Raw genomic sequence first — 22,317 nt, 5'->3', positions numbered from 1 at the left:
ATTTTGAGAGTATGTCTTCCCCCAGTAAAGAAAAAAACAAACCAACAACAAAAACAAAGCCAACCAACCAACCAACCTACCACAAAACCCTTAGGGATTTTTTTCTCTTTTTTTGCTCTTTTCCCCTTACCCATCCAAAGTCATCAGCAATATTTATTGGTGTTCCCTCCAAAATAACCAAGTTTTCTTCCTTTTTTAAAAGATCTGTGTTGTGACTATTTTAGCCCAGCCATCATCTTCTCTTCTTTGGGTTACTATAGTTACTTCCCAACTGGCTGGCTGTTTGATAAATCCACCTCTACAAAAAGCCTCTCTCTCTCTTAATTTAGCAATCTCATGGCTTATCCTAGCAGTTGGGGTAGAATCCAAGTGCATTACCATGGCCTGTTGAAGTGCTGCTGGATCTGGCCCTTTATTTTCCCCATCTGCCTCATTCTTATATTCATTCCCTACGAAAGTATTCCTAATTCCCTACTTGAATAGCTCTGGTCTACCCCAGGGACTTTGCACTTGATGTTTCTCTGCTAGGAACTGATTTCCATTCAGCTTCTCACCTTCACTCTTTATCTCATTACTGTGATTAATTTTACATGACATATATATCACTGTCTAAGATCATCTAACTTGTTCATTTGGTTTCTTGTTTACATTCTGTCTCCCTCACTGGATAGGTACTATATCAGGAAAGGGACCCAGTATCTCTTATTTGCTTCTACTGTTTGTGTCTAGAGTGACTGATGTTTTTGAATTATTGGAGATTTCTCTGAGCACAATGTAGGTGCTAGGGCAGTGATATTCAGACTATAGTGTAATAACCAGGGTCTCGAAAACTCCTCTTGACCTGCATAGGCATGGATACCATTAGAAGAATTAGTTTCACAATCCTCCATTTCCAAATGTGATTTTTCATACAAGTTTCTTGCTTAAGAAACTTAGGAGATTTTTCAGTTAATCTTCTTCATGTTGCCTTTCATAGTTCCCTCTCCCACTTTACAAAAAAAAAAATTAAAAACCCAGACAAACTTGTCACTAGTTCTGAATCTTTCTAGGATGAATTGCTCAGTCTATAGAACCCCAAGGGTCCTTTGAATTTCCTAAGGAAATATTAGAAGGGGCAGACAGTACCTTATTTCATAAGAGGCAATATCCTGGCTAGTCCTTTTCTCCTTCCTTCTTCCCTCTTCTCCTTCCCCTGTTAGATTCCCAGAAGTGAAAAAGTGAGACTGAGACACTGGGTATTAGCAGGTTTATTGGATTATTTTAAATATTTTTATTGTGATCGGCTGATTGATTTGACAATGAGAATTGCTTTTGCCAATTAGATTATAAAATATATGTTTACATATATTTTCCTTATTTCAAATTAACTGAATATGTGACTTGACATTATTGGTGAAACTATTTAACGAACATGTAGAGTATATACATGCTGGAAAAACACACGTTTGTTGTATTTACACTTACAGACAATTTGTTAGTGAATAACTTTTAAGTTTTCTAGGGATTATATAGCTGTTCAAAGTTAATTTAGCAGAAAAAACATAGCTTGAAATTGTTGTGCTGGATAAAGTGAGCAACATAAAATCATCCAAAATATCACAGGATAAAATATACTTGATTAAATGATAACCTAAAAGGAGTGTTAGTCTTTCACTTAAAGTAACCATGCACCTTCTCCTTTCCTCATTTCCAGGTTAGCAATACAGCTCTTTTCACTAAGGATTGGTGCATGAATCTACATTCCTGCCCTATCTTAATATAAGCTATCTTAACTTTTAGCTCACATAGAAACAAATATGCCTAAGGAGGGAAAGGTGTGCTGCTTCAAAAGTTTTTCATAGTCATGGCATCAATGTCTTGATAACATAGAAGGGTTGGATTCACATTGCTTAATGTTGAAATAATACAAATACCTACATGTAATGTGGGCTGCCTTTGTGATTGGTACAAGTCTAAGCACTTAACTCATTTGATTCTCGTAATAGGTACTTCTCTTATGGAAGGTATTATTTGATGTCTCCTTTTTATACATAATGAAACTGAGGTTCAGAGAGAGATTAAAGCAGTTTGTCCACAGTTAGTGAGCACAGAAACCAAGAGCTGAACACAGAAAATGTGATGTCAGAATTCTTAACCCCTATACAGGAGAAACCCAGAATGAGATAACAAGTTCAAAAGAAAGCTAAACCATATTTTTGAAATAACGTTGTCCCTCATTCTGTAAAAATTCCTTCATAGAATTAAAGTTACTCATATATATTAGATACTCTGCTTTAAATAAATATACATGTGCTTTAAATATATATATATATATATATCTTTATTTATTTAAGAGAAGGAAAAAGATAAAAAGGTAAACAAAGCCCCTTTTAGTTTTGTCTTCTAGTTTCTGTGGACCTGTTTGTTGTACAATATCCTTTCTCCTCTATGTCTAAGTTAGGATATCTGTTTATTTCTTGAACTCTTTATTAAGAATCACAAAATGGGTCTGGGTCTGGGGCCCAGTAGTAGAGCACTCGCTTGGCATGCGTGAAGCACTAGGTTCAATCTTCAGCACCATATAAAAATAAAATAAAAAGGTATTGTGTTCACCTACAACTAAAAAAAATAACAGTTTAAAAAAAAGAATAAGAAAATGTTGTAAGATCTGTTTACACACGTGTTTGGTGTTCAGTGTTGGACATGTAACTGTTAGCCTAGGAAGTCTGTAGAAAGGCCCATCTCTCTACCTGCCTCCCTTTCTTGGTCTCTTCTCCTCTTTGATATGAATTGCATTTTTTCTTGCCAAATTAGCATGCCTTATGAATTGCAGTGATTGGAGAGTCATTCACAATCCCTCCTGATTACATGATGATATATCCATCATTGAAATATAAACTGACAATACTGTGGGAACATTTATATTATATATTACTCAACATATAACAATCATATTTATCATATTCATAATAATATTGTTAAAGTAGTGACCTCATATTAAACTCTCAACTAAACATTCCTAAGTGGGAGTAACATTAATGATGTATGTTATTATGCACCATTATTGTCACCATTGTATGTGTAATAGGTTATCTGTTTTGTACATTAAGAAAGAATGATGTAATTTCAAAATTTGCTTTCAGCATCAGCAAGGCCTGGATTTAAATCTTGTTTACCTTTGAGATTTGAATTTTCTTATCTAAAAGGTAACAACTATAATTATCTACAAAGTAGTAGGATGATGAAAAAAAAAGCTTCTTATTGTTTACCAAGACAGACTCCTTAAGTGTTTCAGGATGCATAATCCCCATCTAGTGGCAACTCAAATCAGGCACAGCATCTTTCCTTCCTGGACAGCTAAAGCAACCTCTTTGGTGAAAATGCAGGTTCTTTCCTCATGAATTTATCTATGGTTAATAATATGTTACTCAGAATAAATGCAAATATCACCTGGGCAACTATAATAGTGGCCTTTGATGCACACCTCTTGAAGAAGAAGATTTTTCACAAATTGGAATTTTACTGAATTTATTAACAAAGTTAGGGTTTATTTTTAAAGGCAAAAAATTAGTTGAATTTATTATATTTACTTTATTATAATATGTTATATAATTCCTTTTAAAGTAAGTAAATTTGAAAATAAACATTGTAGATAGTATAACTTAATGTATTTATCAAAATCTACTGTAAAATGAACTTTATGCATCAAGAATAAATCTGTTAATTGTTGGTATAGAATGTGGCATTTCTTCTGATATAAAACTTATCTTTACATAACCTAAAATAAATTCAGTCTGATACTACATGAGAGCATTTTATAGCTAAAATATCTTAAATGTCTACATGCCTTTCTTCGTAGGATCTAAAAATGTTATTCCTGTTGTAATTCATAAATTAGAGGACAAACATAAGAACAAAGTAAACATGGGTTTGTCTAGCTCATAGATGAGATAAGCAATTATAAGGGGAAGAGAGAAACTTGCAATCATATTTCTGATTCTACCACATAACTGCATTCTTCATATAGTTTTACTTTTTGTGCTATCTCTTCTACTCTTTTTTCTAATCCTACATCTTTGTTTGTAGTAATAGCTAATATAGAGAACATTATTTTTACCTTACAATATCTAAAGAACAATACAGAATCTAAATTTGTTATTTGAACTAGAAAAAAATAATATTCAGATTAATGTATGTGAGTGTGTATGTGTGTGTACATACAGATGTATGTTTGTATCCTATATTTTACAGATTCTATTCATGTGTTTTAAGAAGTAGCAGGGCTTATAGAATTTATCTAACCAGTTATTTAATTTTATAAATAAGAAAACAGAATCCAAGAGAAAGTTTATCCACAAATATTGTGAAGCAATGCCATTAATGAATTTGATTATTATGTGTTGAGTTGAAGGACAACAATTAAACAGTAAAGACAGAGCCAAGATTCTGCTTTGAAAATGATTCTGACAGAATTGATACTAATTTTCAAACATGACTGAATGAAAATTTGAATATTCTTTAACATGCTGTAGTCAGCATTATATAGGAGACAACTATTAGAGTATTTATAAAGAAATCAATAAAGTAAGGCTGCAGTGATGTGTGGCTCCACTCCTTTCTTTCTTCCTGCCACCAGATCAATGCTATCTTTTAGTTACATTGATCTAACATTTGCATGTTACACTGGATCACTCATTGAACTGTTAGATTCCCTATTACTGCCATGCTGATGTGATTGTCAGGCTTCTGTGTTACTAACTACACACACACACACACACACACACACACATACACACACACAAGATTATCAATGTTCAATATAGGTACCCCTTCATTTAATCTGCTAAAATGTGTTCTAATATTAGGAGTGATAATAGCATGAGGGAAATACTTTTCCTCATGATTTTACATCATTCCATATTGACATAGTTTTTCCAAATTTTTACTTATATTTCTGTCTGTGGCCATTAACTGCTCTATGTAATATAGTAATAAATACTTAAAATTTATAATTTGAATAAAATGTGGCACCATTTTTGTACATAATTTACACCAATATTTCCTACAAGGCAGTATAGTTTGCCTTAGAGATATGTTCATTGTTATGGTTCCAAAACCAGCAAATTACTTACTAGAAAATAGATAACAAATTTTAATTTATATATATGAATCTGAATTTTCCTTTAAAATATAGGTCTTATACATATTTACAAGGAAAAACCTCTTATTTTAGTATTCTATTGTTTTAAATTTTTCAAGTTAAGGGTTGCAGTCCTTTAATTCAAAAAGCAGTTTATTTTTGTCATATACCAATCATTTACAAAAATAAAAGAGTTATATTGAAGATATATTGATTCAATAAATTTTCATTTAGGAACTTTATAATATGTTTGACCATTAAATACCCAATAAATTCTTAAAATAGTTTTCAATGTTACAATTTTAAAAATTTGACTTTTGTCAAAAAGATCTCTTGCACCCTCTGCTGATATATATATGCAACTGCAGTTTTTAAAAATTATAATGTTGGGTCTTTTTAATAAACAAAAACTTAAGGCAAACCCAGTCATGTTAATATTAGCAAGCAAATGAACTAACATAGATTTTTATAAGGACAATGCATTTTGAATGTTTATTATTGCTTTAAAAATAAATTAAGCAACACATAAGCTGCTATATCTAATTAGCTAACTAGCTTTGTAAAAATAGTTATAATGGTATCAACTTATTTCAATTAGAAATAGTCAAAATACCTGATACTTCCACATCATCATATTCTTATATTTACTAGAGAGCATGCATTAAACAATCTCTGGTGATTTAATATTGATAATAAGGAAATATTATAACATTTAAAAGATTGTGAAAAACCTGGAGTGAATCATTTTTTTTGGATCTCTCACTACTGACATTTAAAATGAATTATTATTTTAAAAAGCAGGAGGACACTCCATAGCAATAGGAAAATGAATAGAATTAGAACTGTTAGAAAAGTAAATCTCAATTTATAAACAAATTCAATTTGGATGGAAAAATCACATAAATATAAATTTAATTGCTAAAAATAGAGTTCAGAAACCATAGTCTTCATATTATTTAAGCATTCTTAGCACTTCCATTTGTTATTTATTTAAATAAGTTATAAATTTGAAGACTATTTTTCGGTACTGGGGATTGAACTCAGGGACACTTGGCCACTGAGCCACATTAAGCCCTGTTTTGTATTTTATTTAGAGACAGGATCTCACTGAGTTGCTTAGGGCCTTGCCTTTGCTGAGGTGGGCTTTGAACTCATGATCTCCTGTCTCAGCTTCCTGAGCCAAGGGAATTACAGAAGACTTTTTTTAAACAGTAAGAATTAACTTTGGAATTTTGTTGTATTTGATCAAATTATTTTTAGAGGCTTCTCACACATGCTATTCTCTTCCTCCTTCCAAAAGGCAAATGATATTAATTTTTGTGTGCCCTCTGTGTTAGTTTCAACACATTTTACATTCTTATGTCTATATTCTTTCATAACATGTATTTTTTGATAAATTATGTTTTTATATTTCCTTGATTTTTAAAGTTTTAATATAAAAGTAATTTATGAATAAATTTTCATTGTTATAACTCATATTACATATACAACTAATGTTCCCATATGACAACCCCCATTGCAAAGACCCATGTTAAAGGATAACCACTATTAACATTTTGAAGTACATCCTTCTGAATTTTTTCCTGTGTATTTATATATGTGAGTCTACAGAATGTTTAGTATTATTTTATAATACATATGTAATTGACATAAATGTGCATAGCTTATTTTTTAGCAATTTTATTTAATAACTAAAGGGCTTGAAAGATTTTTATCTGCTTGTTGGTACCTTTTTCTTTCTAAGATGTCCATATCGTATTTATTGTGGAATAGAAATGTCATCTCTTTTTCTTCTATTAAAGACCACACATTGTTTTCAATATTCTTTTATAAACCTGCTGTGAACATCTGTATGTAGTCTTCTTTGTGCAGAACTGTAGGTATTATTTTAGAGTAATTATTGTTTTTAATTTGGATTTTGTTAAATGATCCTCTAAAATGGTTTTAGCAATTTGGAATGCAGGTGTCTATAAGTTATGCCTTTATTCACAAAACTTAATATTATTATGTTTAAAAAGTTATAAGTGAAAAATAGTATTTTCTAATTTTTCCTACTTAATGGGTTGAATGTTTATATGTTGATTGGTGTTTTGTTTACTTTTCTATGAATTTCCTGTTTTTATTCTTTGTGTTTTCTGTTTCTTATTGTCTTATAGGAGTTCTTTCTATATTCCCTGTTTACTAATACATTTGAATGATCTTTTATATTTGTTGTTGATTTGTGTATCTTCTATGAAATGCTTGTTCCTGTTCTTCACTTGCTTATTTTTCTTTTAGATATTTTTCCTTCTTGATTTATAGGAATTATTTATACATTTCAGATATCAATTCTTTTCCTGTTTTATATTTTTCCAATACTTTCCCCCATTCCTTAAAGAAGTCTACTGACTGGCTGGCATGGGGGTACCAAACGCAAGTCCTCCCACCCCCTTCATCTCAGGCCATTAATTAGTGCTCCAGGGCTGCCCCAAGAAATCATTTTGAAGATTGTTTTCACTTTTCAACAACATCTTTGTTGAGCTATTCATCCAAGAATCCCCCTGCCCCCAAGATTTGTCCTATCATGCCTCCTTTTCTTCTTCAACTTTTAAGAATAATCCTTCAATAAATTGCTTGCATAAAAATATTACTTAGGCTCTGCTTCTAAGACACCTAACCTAGGACACTGGGTAGTTTTTTCTTCAGCAGTAGATATTTTTAAGACTAACCAAATTCTTCAAAGTAGGTTATGATTATAAAAACATACAATGGTTCTTTACTAACAAATACACTATGTTTTTAGACAGGTATACTTTCTCTTTAAAGTTGTATATTTGTTGTATTACTATTTCATTCGGATATTGGCAGTATTGAATATTCAACACGTTTATTACACGTTTTGGAAATTTTGATCAGAGCCTAACACAGTCTTCTAATTCTGAAAATATTGTCAGTTCTTTGCTCCTTGTCTGAGTTATTTTTGTTGAAAGTGAACGTTTACTCAATCACATATAGTCAACATGGTCTAATATTTGGGGTCAAAAGCTAGGAAAGGATAAATTTAATTAAAGGTTGAGCATTCCTAGTCTAAAAATCCAAAATTTAAAATACTCTAAAATCTTCAAATTTTTGGAGCACTGATGTGACACCACAGTGGAAAATTCCACACTTGACCTCATATGACTGGTTGCAGTCAAAATGCAGCTAAGTTAAAAATATTGTATAAAACTACCCCCAGGCTATATGTATAAGGTGTATATGAAATGTAAATGAATTTCCTTTTTAAGCTTGGGTACCATCCCTGACATATTTCATTATGTGTACGAACATATTCCAAATTCTAAAAAGAATCTGAAATCGGAAACACTTCTGATCACAAGCATTTTAAATAACAGATGCTTAACCCATGTTTATAAGAGGTGGTTTTAAAAAAAAGTTTCTTAATATTGTCTACATCATGATTTATTTTGTGACATTTAGGGAGTGGTTCTAAGCTAAGCCCCATTGATACTTGGGTCCTGCAGTATCTGCTACCCTTTCAGTCTGGGATTAGCTCAGGAAATGACAGGACTAGTTCAGCAGTAGATAGAATTAGAACTTCAGACTGAAAGAACTGGGGTAAATCATAAACTAGAGAAAAACATATCTGCTGTGAAACAACACAAGCATGGTTAATTGATCATGGTGATTCGCTTATTGAGCATTGATCATGTGCTAGACCCCATTCAGTACTTTGTTGAATTTATTTATTTGCTATTCACAAAAATATTTTAGTGCAGATGCTCCTCTTATTTTCACAAAGAAACTCAGGCTCAGGGTGTTGAGTAACTAATTTAGGTCACACTAGAGTCACACAGGTCTTCAATGCAGTGCTGAATTCCAATCGAGGTATTCTTGCATCAGCCTGCATTCATAATAGTTAGGAACTCCCTATATGTAAATCTCAGTATATAAACTATAACACTTTTAAAAATTCAGTCTTATTCTTTACTGAAGCCTGAGGTATACATAGATTAGATGTTTACACTTCTTTCACAACTAAATTTTTTCTAATTTCTGTTTAAAACCCACCCTTTCCTTATCTCTCCTATCCCCATTGTCTTTTCTGAACAATAAAGAGATAAGATCCTATATGACTGGATGTCAGGATCACGTTTACCTTTAAGTATGTATCATGGTGCCTGTCCTTCCACTAATTCAGATTAAAAACTCATTTGCTTTCTTAAATCCTGCTAGACTGATTTCTTCAAAATCTATTATTCTATTCTATTTGTTCCTGATATCATACTAATTTTCACCATTCTGTTTTTTTTTTATTAATGGGAAGGTTGATTTATACAATGCAATAGGGACAATCTACCTTTTTTATATATCATTTTAAGGGCCAAATAAGTTTTTAAAATTACCCAAAGGTAGACATTTCTTATAGAGCAATTTTTGTATTACTACATGCATTTGTTGAGGATAACATAGCATAATTAACATGGCTAAATTGTATACAAATTTAATAATCTTAATTAAATGTATCTGATTGATTAATGATTTCTTGCTCTTTCTATCTTAGGCTTACAGTCTCATTCTTTTTCCTGTGACTGATCACCCTCTTGGTCCTGATCAGTCCATTCCTTTAATGTTTCTCATATTGTCCTCACTGACCCCACTGGCACAAGTGGCCCTTGTCAATGTTGTGGGAGTGATTTGTCTGTTAAAAATGCTTCCATTATTTCTTCATTCATGTAAGACAAAAGTTTATTTAAAGATAAATTGCAAGATAGTTAAAGTGAAAGAATGTTGAGGTATAAATCGCACAGCCTTTGCCTGGACTTTCCAGATGACCCCTAAGTACCTAACAGATGTGAGATTCATTAAGTCTGAGTTAAATGACACAATTAGATAGGATTGCTTGGGAAATTTCTTCCAGCTATTATCTTACTTAATTTGTGTAAAAATTAATCAAATCCTTTCTTTCAATTTATTTCTTTTTAAAGAGAGAGAGATTTCTTAGTATTTATTTTTTAATTTTTGGCGTCACAACATCTTTATTTTATTTTTATGTGTTGCTGAGGATCGAACCCAGCGCCCTGCACATGCCAGGCTACCGCTTGAGCCACATCCCTAGCCCTTAATCAAATCCTTTCAAATGCTTGTATATGAATTATTCCTGCTTTAGTTCCCCTAATGTTGAAAATTGTTATTCATAGAGTATTGGTTTCCTGCATTTCCCCACGTGGAGTAGAAGTGTTTTTATTGTTTAATTTTTTTTTTATTGTGGTTATTTAGGCTTTGTTGGTTATTTTCTGAGACCTTTTCTGAGCAGGAGTGAGATTGGGGCCAGGTTTAATTTATGCAGCATTTCCCATAAACACTTCAAATGTTAATCATTTGCTTTTAAATTTCAGTACAAATGTAAACTTAGGGGAAGTTCATAGTAAAGTATCAGAAGCCTGACCTCCCTTCATTCACTTCTCAGTATTATTATTATTATTATTTGTGTGTGTGTGTGTGTGTGTGTGTGTGTTTTGAATAGTGAGATTAGGGCATAGAGTTTGATAACTAAATTATTTTCATGATGACTTTATGTGTCTCATACTCATATTTCAGGTGTCACTTGTTTTTAATGTATTTCATCATAAGAGGCTGCAAATCTATTCTGTGCCAGGGAGTATTAATTTCTTTTTAATGTAGTACCTTCTCCTCCTTAAGAATATTCCTGTAAAATAATTATTATCAATGTTTCACGTTATATTCTTTGTAATGCCAAAGGAAAGTGTGGGTATAGATTTGCGTTTATGGTAATCCTTTTCCAAGTTGATGCAGTTATGAAACCCCACAAAAGCTTTTTATGCCTTTGGTTAATGCATATGGAATCATAGTAGGACAGTTAATATTATCAATATGACTTCATTATTTAATGTATTTTACATTTACTCAAATTTTAAATAAATTGCTTATTAGTGAGCTGTATAATCCCCAAAACTAGAATCAAGTGTTCCTCAAGCATCCTAAATAAGAAATGTGACTCTAATTTTATTTAGAATAAATTTACCATATGGTGGTATTATTTGCTAAGGTTGTGTAGATTACCGAATAAATTACTTTCTGGGTACTTTTTATTAAATTCTGATTCTAAATACCAAAGGGTGTATTTTCAGGTGCTCCTTGTAAACTTCACGGAGATCAGACTGAATTTTATACCACTCCTAATAGGGTCAATGTACATCTGTGTTATGTGGTCTACAAGTTAGGATTATTTTTTTGTTAATTTAAGTAAAGTTTCAATTAGAAGATACTCCTTTTTTGTAACAAATTTGATTCTTAAAAGAGAATAATATTTATGGTAGTAGAAGCCCCTGAACAATAGTTAGGTATAGATCAGCCTATAATGTGTACTTTTAAGACTTATGATTCAAGTAACTGTCACTTTTGAACTGAGAAAAGTAGGAATTGAAAAAAAAAAAAAGATGCCTTATCTGATTTGGACATTTATAAAAGTATATAAAACATACACGTTGGCTAAGGAATTAAGGGTTATTTTTATAATTATAGTGACACTATAGAAAAAAGAAATGAAATTAGCATGTTATAACGCTGGCTGTTACATTTATCTCTCATAAATAATTCAAGTTGATGTAATGAATTGTTTCATCTAATTTGTTCAGCATTAATTTTTTTCATGATGTTTTCAGGTGTTTATTTACAAATTTCAGATTATTGAACTGTAAATTGTTTTGAAAGACTTGACAGACTTCTAAATGTCTAAAAGGTACAATGCAGCATAATCAATCTCAGGATTATTACATTTATTCATGACAGCAAAACATCAAAGGTGTTTTCTTATTTATGTTTGAAATCCTGATGTGATCAAGTTACAACTTCATTTTCTGAAATCCGTTTCCTCTATAGGGACTAATGCTGTGTTGTAATAGGTAGAACAGTATCAAAGCAAAACCAGAGATGGCCTTTGCCATTAAGAAGCTGAAGATAAAAATAGTACAGATAGATTCTGTTTCCCATGTAAGGAGCTAATGCCTGAGGATATATAAAGAGAGAGTACAGGGTCCACAATGGAGCCGGTGGGAAGGAAGTTTTAGAGATGGCATCCTGGAAGGGAAAGCATGGTATCTGTGGGAGTTTTGCCACATTAAAGTCACAGAACAGGCAGCCTGAGCAGGTGGACCCACATCTACACAGGCCCTAAGGGTGAAAGTGAATAGAAAATGGCAGTCATCAGTGTAATTGGAGAATGAAATGTGAGGAGAGAAATAATGAATCTGGAGATTTAGAGAGTATCTGGGCCCTGAAGAGCCTTTCTAAAGAAGATGGATAATTCGAGTCTATATTTTATCTTTCTGTCATTTATTCCTTTTCATTAGGAAATAGGAGTTCATATAAAACAAGGTGAAATCTAAAGGATTTTTGTCTTTAATGGATTTTATATCTACCCCAGTTCATTTCATTGAACATTCAAACACACTTTAGAACCTGTGGTGGTTTTACTTAAGGAAATTAGAACAAATGTATCTGTAGATTAAATGTGTTATTTGTTCCCAGTGGAAGTCTGGCTCTGTTCATTATATGTCAGAAGAGGAGTGATTATTGTATTTTTTTTTTGAAAAATTTTTCTTAGTTAAATCTTATGAATATTTGCTAAGGAGATATGGAATTGAGTCAGTTTTAGAAATTTTAATGCTGATCCAAATGCAAGAAATCCTTCTTAAAAGGCCAAGAAATATTTCAATATACATCAATTTTGAAGTACTTAAGTCATCATGGTGAATATCTTGGCATTAATGCATTTAAGGCCATAGGTTCACCACCAGCTGCAAGTCATTATGGTTGATAATGCTCTAATTAGGACACAGTTGTTCAGTAGGCACTGAATGGAAACTGAAATGCTGCATATAAATGAAAAAAATCAGAGCTAAGAATGATGCTAATTAAAACATTAAGAATAAAATCATGGAAAAATGTATTATTCATTGTCTCTAATTTGGAAAATGTAAGCTGTGAAGAGGAGACATTTTTATTTGTGAAAAATAAGAGTTCCATTTATATTTAAAGCTTTCTTCAATGAAGACCTTATAGGAACACTGAAATGCTCAGGTGTGGCTCATTGTACAGTTTAGATTTAAACTCAAATTCATGTGGAGGTAAAAAAAAAACCTTATAATGTGTTGGTGGACATGTAAATTAGTACAGTCATTTGAGAAAACTAGAGAAGTTCCTCAAAATATTAAAAATAGATTGACTATATGATTTAGCAACTCCATATCTGAATATATATCCTAGGGATCTGAAATGAGAATTTCAAAGAAATGCCTTCACGTCTGTTCATTGAAGCATTATTAGTAATAGCCAAGATATGAAACAAAAGGATAAATGGATAAATAAAAAATGTGGTGTATATATATCATGATATGCTATTCAGCTTTAAATGAGAAGGACATTCTATATTTGCAACAATGTAGATGAACCTGGATTACTGCATGCTCAGTGAAATGAAAGAAGCCAGCACAGAGAAATAAATGCTATGTGATCTCACTACAGTTGGCATTTTAAAAAGTCAAACTTGATGAAGTAGGGGATAGAATAAGAGTTACTAGGGGTGACAGTTGGAATAGGTGGCATAGGGGATGGGGAGATGTGCAAAGGGTTGGTTACAAATTTTCAGTTATATAGGAGGAATGTATTTCAGAAATTCGTTGCATGGCATAGTGACTACAGACAATAGTAGAGAAGTAGGAACTTCAAAATTTAACATTTTAAATGTTCTCCCAAGAGAGATGGTAGATATATTAATTAGCTTGATTTAATCATTGCACAATGTAAGCATATATCAAAATATCATGTTATACTACATAAATATATACAATTCTTCCTTGTCAAATTAAATAAATGCTATGTGATCTCACTAGCAAATTAAAAATAAAGTCAACTTCAAAGATTAACTCAGATTCAGTGATTGAAATGAAAAAAATCATCCATTAAAATCTTAAAATGCAAATGTGTCAAACTATATTGTTTGAAATTATATCTGAGAAAAAATATTCTCCATTTTCATGTCTTCCTTCTTCAAGGAAATGAAAGTTGTTTTTTTTTTTTACTTAATCAATTCTCCTATCTATAAGGATAATGAAGTGGAGGGTTTCTAATATTATATACTTATTAGTGTTTAGTCAGGCAGATTTGGTCACAAAAAAACAACAAAATGAAACAGAGTCCAATTCGAGTGGACAAAGGAGGATTGGACAGTGCAGGTAAAAGGTTAAGTGAAATTTAAAGCAAAGCAAAACAAAACAGAAGCACATCCTGGTACATTGTGAAGCCCATTGAAAAGTAGCAGCCAGCAGAGTCCTAAGATTGACTCTCAACTAGGAATCCCTGAAGAGGAAGCATGATTTGGTTCTCACTCCAGTGCATGCAGTATATACCAGGCTTACCTGAGCCAACCTTAAAGTGGAGATGGTTTAATTTCTTATTCCTGCTTGCTTGTTAGCCGAGTGACTTCAGATGAATTACTTCTGCCGTAAAACGCCCAGTTTTCATTCAGTGACCGCTGAACCGTTGTGTCCTAATTAGAAGTTTTACCTACTTCTAGAGTAAAAAGAAAATCTGTGGAAAATATTTAGTACAGGAAAAGTTGGGTAACTAGAGCTGCTGTCTTCTTCTTCTTTTACCTCTGATTGATCATCAGAACCCTTGTAGACTGACACTGATATGGCTCATAATGTTTTTTGTTTTAGATTCCCTCAGTATATATTCTCATTTTTCGTATGATTATCAACTGATTTGCCTCATAAGTTTAACTTGTTTATAAGCCTACCCTGTATCCTTTGTGGTTTAATTTCTTCTTTAATGGCCTGATTATTTCTGAGCTTCCTAAATCGAACAACAAAGAGAAGAATTTATCCTAATTATTTTTTTTTCTCAAAATGGAGATTTCAGTGTCTGGCCATACCTTTGTCTGGTTTTTGACCCTAATATGCTTATGTCAATAACCTGCTGAGTCACATAGTTTAAAAAATGGCTTCATCTGGTGTTCTCCTACAGAGGCAATACTGGAGCATTTACTTAGCAATAATCAAAGCTGTCATATGCTTCCTCCTAATTAAGCACATGTAGAAAATTAAGATTCAACAATTTGCCAGAATTATGAAATCAGTTGTGAGTAGTTAGTCTGGCTCTTAAATAAATGATCTCATATCACGGAACCTAATACACTTTTGAGTATACTTTAAGTATTTTTGGTTACATCAACTTTTTTTTTTACCATTTGAAATTTTTGTAAAATAGTGTATCACTTTTGTATTTATAAATTTAAAAGATTCTTCGGTATCAGAATTTAATCATTTATTGTTTCGGTATAACTCAAATTCTATGCTGCGCCTTGAAATGCAATATTTTGTTTTACTAGGTCTTATTTTTAATTGTATTCTATTGACTTGTTCTTTTTGTTTTAACTTTTCTCAGGTTGCTAAGTTGGCTATCCCCGTGCAAGCCTCGGAGTCCCAATGGGGGACTCAGGATCAAGAAGATCTACCTTGGTCTCACGGTTGCCAATATTTAGAAAAAGTATTAGCAGAAGACATGACTCTCTTCCTTCTTCACCCTCTTCCAGCAATACCGTTGGTGTCCACAGCTCTTCTCCTTCCAGCACTAACTCAAGCTCAGGTAGTACAGGAAAACGCAGGAGCATATTCCGAGCTCCTTCCATCAGCTTCCACCATAAGAAAGGGAGTGAACCTAAGCAAGAACCCACTAACCAGAACCTTAGTATTTCAAATGGTGCTCAACCTGGTCACAGCAATATGCAGAAACTGAGTTTGGAAGAACATATTAAAACCAGGGGAAGACATTCTGTGGGTTTTAGTAGTTCACGACATAAGAAGATAACAAGATCCTTGACGGAGAATTTTGAAAGGGAAAAGGAGCACTCAACTAATAAGAATGTCTTTATAAATTGTCTAAGTTCTGGCAAGAGTGAGGGAGATGATTCTGGATTCACAGAAGAACAAACTCGCCGTTCTGTTAAGCAGTCAACAAGGAAGTTACTCCCTAAATCTTTTTCATCTCACTATAAGTTTTCTAAGCCAGTTCCACAGAGCCAATCCATTTCGTTGGTACAACAGTCTGAATTTTCACTTGAAATTACACAGTACCAAGAGAGAGAACCTGTGTTAGTAAGAGCTTCTCCATCTTGTTCTGTGGATGTAAATGAACGGGCAGGAAGCTCTTTGCAATCTCCTTTGCTTTCTGCTGATCTTACCACAGCCCAGACACCTTCAGAATTTTTAGCCTTGACTGAAGATTCTGTGTCTGAAGCAGATGCATTTCCTAATAGTGGAAGCATGGCATCCCACTGTGACAATGGTGGCCCCAATGACCCTACCTCTCAGAGCTCTCCCAAACCTGCTGCTGTTACAAAGACAACAATAGAACTTATGGGAGCTGTGCCTGGTGCAGTTATGTCTCCTGGGAAATACAGGTTAGAAGGTCGATGTAGCACTGAATCTAATTCCTTATCAGAAACCTCTGCTGCTAATCAAAAGGAAGTGTCATTGCAAATCACTGAGCTACTGGTTAAGAATGTGAACAACTCAGAGACTCACCTATCAGCGGATACTCAAAGAGAAGAAAATATGCCACTACAAAATGGTGAATCAATGCCAAGGACAGGCTCTCCAAGGAAACTTGGATTCTATGAGCAACATAAAGCAATAGCTGAACGTGTTAAAGGGATTCATCCTGTTTCAGATTCTAGGATAATACCTTCTTCTGGAGATCATCACATTTTAAACAAAACATCCTATGGTTATGAAGCAAGTACAGCCAGAGGTATGCTGCTTTTCTTTATGTATAATAAATGATGTGAATCAATGTTCATTATAATGTATTCGATTTTCTCACTTCATCTCATGAATCCACATTTTCTTCATTTTTTCACTCTACATCTCTTCTCCTTTGTTTTAAATGCTGCTGTTTCTTAATTTTAAATTTACATCAATTATATATATTAAAAGCATAACTCATTTTCCTCTACTATGTTACTCAGATTCTAACCTCCAAAGAAAGTGGAAAGAAATTAATAATTGTTTGCAATGTGACTTCATGTAGAATAAGGGCTGTCTTTTTTTAAATAATCCATTATGCAGTTATTGGTATTTCATAGTTAGTGAAATGAATATATTTCAGCCAAACTCATTATACATTTTCATACTTAAAATTCTGTTGCTTATGTTAAGAAATGTTTATTAACCAGGGTACATGATTTGATATAAATAATCCCCATCTCTTGACAAGCAGGAATTGCAAACTTTAAAAATAAGGTTCATGGTGCATATAGCCCCTGCTTGATTCTGACCCTGTCTCTAAAATTAACTAGGTGTGCAATCTGGCACTCATTCTCTTTAGTTTAAAAGAAAGAGTGTGTGTGTGTGTGTGAGAGAGAGAGAGAGAGAGAGAGAGAGAGAGAGAGAGAGAGAGAGAGAGAGAGAAGAGAGAGAATGAATTACCCCAGCAGTTTGAATCCAGAAAACTTGGTTATTAAACACAAAATTCAGTTCAAGAAAAGTTTTGGGTACTTCCTGCATACCCAAAAATGTGCTAAGAAATTTGCATGTACTATTTTATTCAATGCTCACAAAACTTTCATGCAGAAGTTATTGATAAAAATTTATAATTGATAACATTACCAAGTCACTTTGTTAGAAAATTATGGACCTTCAGTTGAAATGCAGGCAGTTAAAAAAAAATCACCCTGAATTACCCTGAACTGAGCATTGCACATTATATGCATGCATTGAAATGTCACTGTGTACCCCACAAATACATAGAACTGGTATAAAGATAAATTTTCTTTTGGTGCAAAAAGAAAGAAAAAAGCACCAAAACAGAAATATAATTATATGCCAAATATATATATATATCTTACATATCAAATTCTTATTTAGTGGTGATGACTTGCCTCAATGTATAATTCAATACTGTGTATTTTTGTCTCTGTGGAAACTAGGGAATAAGCAATGATGATCTTGGTGATTATATATCTGTTTGTTAAGAAAATGGAGTTAAGACATTTAACACATTAAAATAATTTTGACAATGTATTACCTGCTCTTGTACAGATATTCTGGTAATATCAACAAGGAAAAGATGATATTCTACTATTTTTTATTTGTGAGAATATTGAATATTGATGTGCTCATCTTCTTAAGGATTTTGTAATTTGGGACTTAGAAATTTTAAAATCAGTTTAAGTAAATGCGTTTTAGGCAAGAAAGATGCTGCACACACTCAGTTCCATATACTAAATTTATTTTGTATTTGTTATGAAACATATAGTTAAGCTACTATATTATATGTACCTAAGTGTCTTAGATGTCCTATTAGTACTATTAATAATTAAATTAAATTTTATTCATTGGTTTTAAACTTATTTTAAAAAATTGCTATATTAGTCTAATAGGTTTTGCTAAAAAATGTTTTAACTAGTAGATGAGCCTAAATAGAATGGTTAGTTTATTAATTTCTTCATTCAACAAGTATAGTTTTGACACTTTTTGTTTTCTGGAATCAAATGTGGAATTTTTAAAAAAAATGTATTTTAATTTGGTGTATATGACAGCAGAATGCATTTTGATTCATTGTACACAATTGCAGCACAACTTTACATTTCTGTGGTTGTACATGATGTAGCATCACATCATATGTGCAGCCATACATGTACCTAGGGTAATGATTTCCATCTCATTCCACCATCTTTCCTACTCCCATACCCACACTCCACCCCACCTTTGCTTTGCCTTATCAAAATTCCCTCATTTTTTCCATGTCTTTCCTATTGTGGATCAGAATCTATTTATTAGAGAGAACATATGGCCTTTGGATTTCTGGGGTTGGCTTACTTACCATCAATTTACCTGCAAATGCCATAATTTAATTCTCTTTTAATGCTGAGTAACAGTTCATTGTGTGTATATAGCACAGTTTCTTTATCCATTAATCTATTGAAGGGCATCTAGGTTGCTTCCACAGTTTAGCTATTGTGAATTGAGCTGCTATAAACATTGATGTGGCTGAATGCTATAGTAATGCTATAGCATGCTGATTTTAAGTCCTTTGGGTATAGACCAAGGGGTGGGACAACTGGGTCAAATGGTGGTTCCATTCAAAGTTTTCTAAGGAATCTCCATACTGCTTTCCAGATTGGTTGCACCAATTTGCAGTTCCACCAGAAATGTATGAGTATGCCTATTCCCTCACATTATCGCTAACATTTATTGCTATCTGTATTCTTGATAACTGCCATTCTGAATGGTGTGAGATGCAATCTTAGAGTAGTTTGATTTGCATTTCTCTAATTACTAGAAATGTTGAACATTTCTTTTCATATGTTTATTAATCTAATGTATATCTTCTTCTGAAAAGTATCTGTTCAGATCCTTAGCCCACTATTGATTGGGTTGCTTGTTTCTTTTAGTGTTAAGTTTTTGAGTTTCTTTATATATCCTGGAGATTAGTGTTCTATCTGATGTGCATGTGGCAAAAATTTGCTCCCAAAATTTAGATTCTCTCTTCACTTCATTGATTGTTTCTTTAGCCGAGAAGCAGCTTTTTATTGTGAGTATATCCCATTTATTAATTCTTGATTTTGTTTCTTGCTCTTTAGGAGTCTTGTTAAGTTAAATTGTTTTTAGTACTAGCAATACAACAGGCAGAAGTCTCACCTTCATGAAGCTTATTTTCTACTGTGGATACTCTGACAATGAAAGTGCATATAAATAAATGTCATATGTTAATAATGGCTGAGTACAAGTTTTAAAGCAGAATAAAGGATTGGGATTGGGAAGTGGGGTAGAGGTTTGCCTTTTTCAACATGACGAGAAGGGTGGCACCTAAGGTAAGATATTACAAAGATTTGAATGAAGTTAGAGCAAGCCATGAAGATATTTGCAAGAAATATATTTGTGTGAAGATCACAGGTCTAAGGATGTAGGTCTGGAGCCTTAGATGTTCCAGAAACCTCCAGAAGCTCATGTGGCATAGCAGAATGAAGGGTACAGGGTGGGGGGATTTGAGACCGAGCATCTCACCAGGCCAGGCCCTGGTGTGAGGATGATGAGATGGGTCATGGCTCAAGGAACCAGGCAGGCCCTTTGGAAAGCTTTATGACTGGAGGGATGATGATGGTGGAGCTTCCTGTGTTAAGCAACATGGTTCTGGCCACCGTGTGAAAGCAGGTTTTGTGTTGGGGATGCAGAGAGGCAGGTGCGAGTACGCAAGATAATTTTAGGGAGTATTATGCTAATTTCCAAGGGAATATCTATAAAAACTCAGTTTATATATTCATATTAATATATTCATATTAATTATTTTTCTTTCACTAGTTCTTGCCAGTAGCCTCAGTCCGTATCGGGAAGGAAGGTTTATAGAGAGGCGACTCCGGTCTTCATCAGAAGGAACTGCAGGGAGTAGCAGAATGATTTTGAAACCAAAAGATGGAAATGTAGAAGAAGTAAATAGCTTAAGAAAGCAAAGAACGAGTTCCTCATCCTCAAAAATGAACAGTATGGTAAGTATATACACATGGATGCAAATAATAAAATACTGCTTTATATATCTGTCTTCAGGTTTTTGCTTCTTGCAAAAAAAAAATACACTGGCTGAAGGGTAGATATATATTATTTGAAAGGAAAGTTGATCTCTATAGTTGATGTCACAAATCAGAGTCATTTCTCACTTGAGATTCCTACGGGGCAGAACAGATAGGTGCATACCATGACAGATCCCCTTGAGTTCTTGTCTTCTGTGCCTCCATGGGAAGTTTGCAATTCTTCATTTTAGAACAAGACCCAAGGATACACAAGGTAAAAAAAACACGGATTGTGAGGATAGCCTCATTTCCCGCTATAAAATGTAGTTTCATAAAACACACTTGCACTCATACCACCTTTAAGCCATTTAGTCATCTCTCCTGTAGTGTAGCCAGGGTGCATTACATGGGGTGCCAACTGTGGGGGCCAATCCAACATGCCTATCTGAAGTTCGAACACACTGCAGATAACTGAGACACCAGGTTCCTGGTCCAAGCTATAGAGCCTGTCTTTTGGAATTCGTTTCGCTTGTTTTCTTGCAAATGTGTCCTTTTTCAGCAGTGCATTTTACTCCTATTGTTTAACAGCATTTCTTTAAAATTATTTACCTACCTACCTACCTGCTTACCCCAACCTACCCATCCATAGATATTTGTTGAAAAATGCTAATAAATAAATCACTTATAATATCCCTTATACCTTAGATAATATAGTTTCAAATGAAAATTCTAGGTCAGTTATACATGATAATTGTATTATGCAGAAGCCTTCAGTTAGTACAATTACCTTGAGTTTTACCAAAGCCATTGTGCTTGAAATTGGAAGTTATAGCTATTATTTGGGCTTCACTATTTCTTAATATTGGTCAAACAAGGAACTAATGAACAGCCAAGGATACTGGGCTTTCTGGTTACATTGTACGAAAAAATTATAATGGGTTTACATTTGAACATATGTAAAGATAGTAATTTTTTTTTCTTTTGTACATAGAAAGTGTTATATCCTTATTGTTGTAGTTGATTTTTTTAAGGTATGAGAATATGTTTTAAAAAGATTTTCATTTGATGAAACCCAAGAAGTTAGAGGTAATTTGGAATTATTAAACATTTTTTCTTCATATAATTTACATTATTTCTTTATATAGAAGTATTTACATTGTTATGTACAGTATAAACTCCTCTTGCTCAAAGTTGAAACTTTTATGTATTCTAATATATCAGATGTTTTTCTTACACCATGTGATTTAAATAATTGCCTTTGTAAAAGCACAAAATCACACTTCTCAATTCTACTTCTGAGATTTACAACTGAAAATGTCAAAAAACATAGAAAGTGATTTTGTTTTTTTGTTTGTACCCTTGCTTAAATTTTTCAAAAAGTGTTCCTGCAGAGTTACAATCATTCCACTAGATGGCAGTATTACACCATTGCCATGTGGTTGACTAGAAACCTGGTGAAGGTATTGAACCTGTTCTCTCAGTTTATGGTTTGTACTAATTGAAATAAATACTGACACTTTTGAACCTTAAAATACTTAATGATTTCACTGTTTTCCTTTGTATTTTTCCATATACATTTCATTCATAAGTTCCCTTATTATTCAATAGTTAATTTATAATGTACAAA

General features: G+C 32.9%; 1 protein-coding gene across 3 annotated transcripts in view; it reads left to right on the top strand.

Moving 5' to 3' along the window:
- The window catches only part of Ccser1 (coiled-coil serine rich protein 1), a 1,159,332-nt gene that overhangs the window by 124,251 nt on the left and 1,012,764 nt on the right, over window positions 1–22,317 (top strand). For all 3 annotated transcript variants that reach the window (XM_078021918.1, XM_078021919.1, XM_021734708.3), the window contains exons 2-3: window positions 15,569–16,933; window positions 20,485–20,669. In XM_078021918.1, coding sequence (XP_077878044.1) covers window positions 15,610–16,933; window positions 20,485–20,669 — 1,509 coding nt within the window. In that variant the 5' untranslated portion in view covers window positions 15,569–15,609. The remainder of the gene's footprint in view (window positions 1–15,568; window positions 16,934–20,484; window positions 20,670–22,317) is intronic.

The sequence above is a fragment of the Ictidomys tridecemlineatus genome, chromosome 9 (assembly GCF_052094955.1).
Source record: "Ictidomys tridecemlineatus isolate mIctTri1 chromosome 9, mIctTri1.hap1, whole genome shotgun sequence".
In the NCBI taxonomy this organism is placed as follows: Eukaryota; Metazoa; Chordata; class Mammalia; order Rodentia; family Sciuridae; genus Ictidomys; species Ictidomys tridecemlineatus.
Note: the sequence above shows the minus strand (reverse complement) of the source record. Positions and strands in the feature narration are given on the sequence as shown.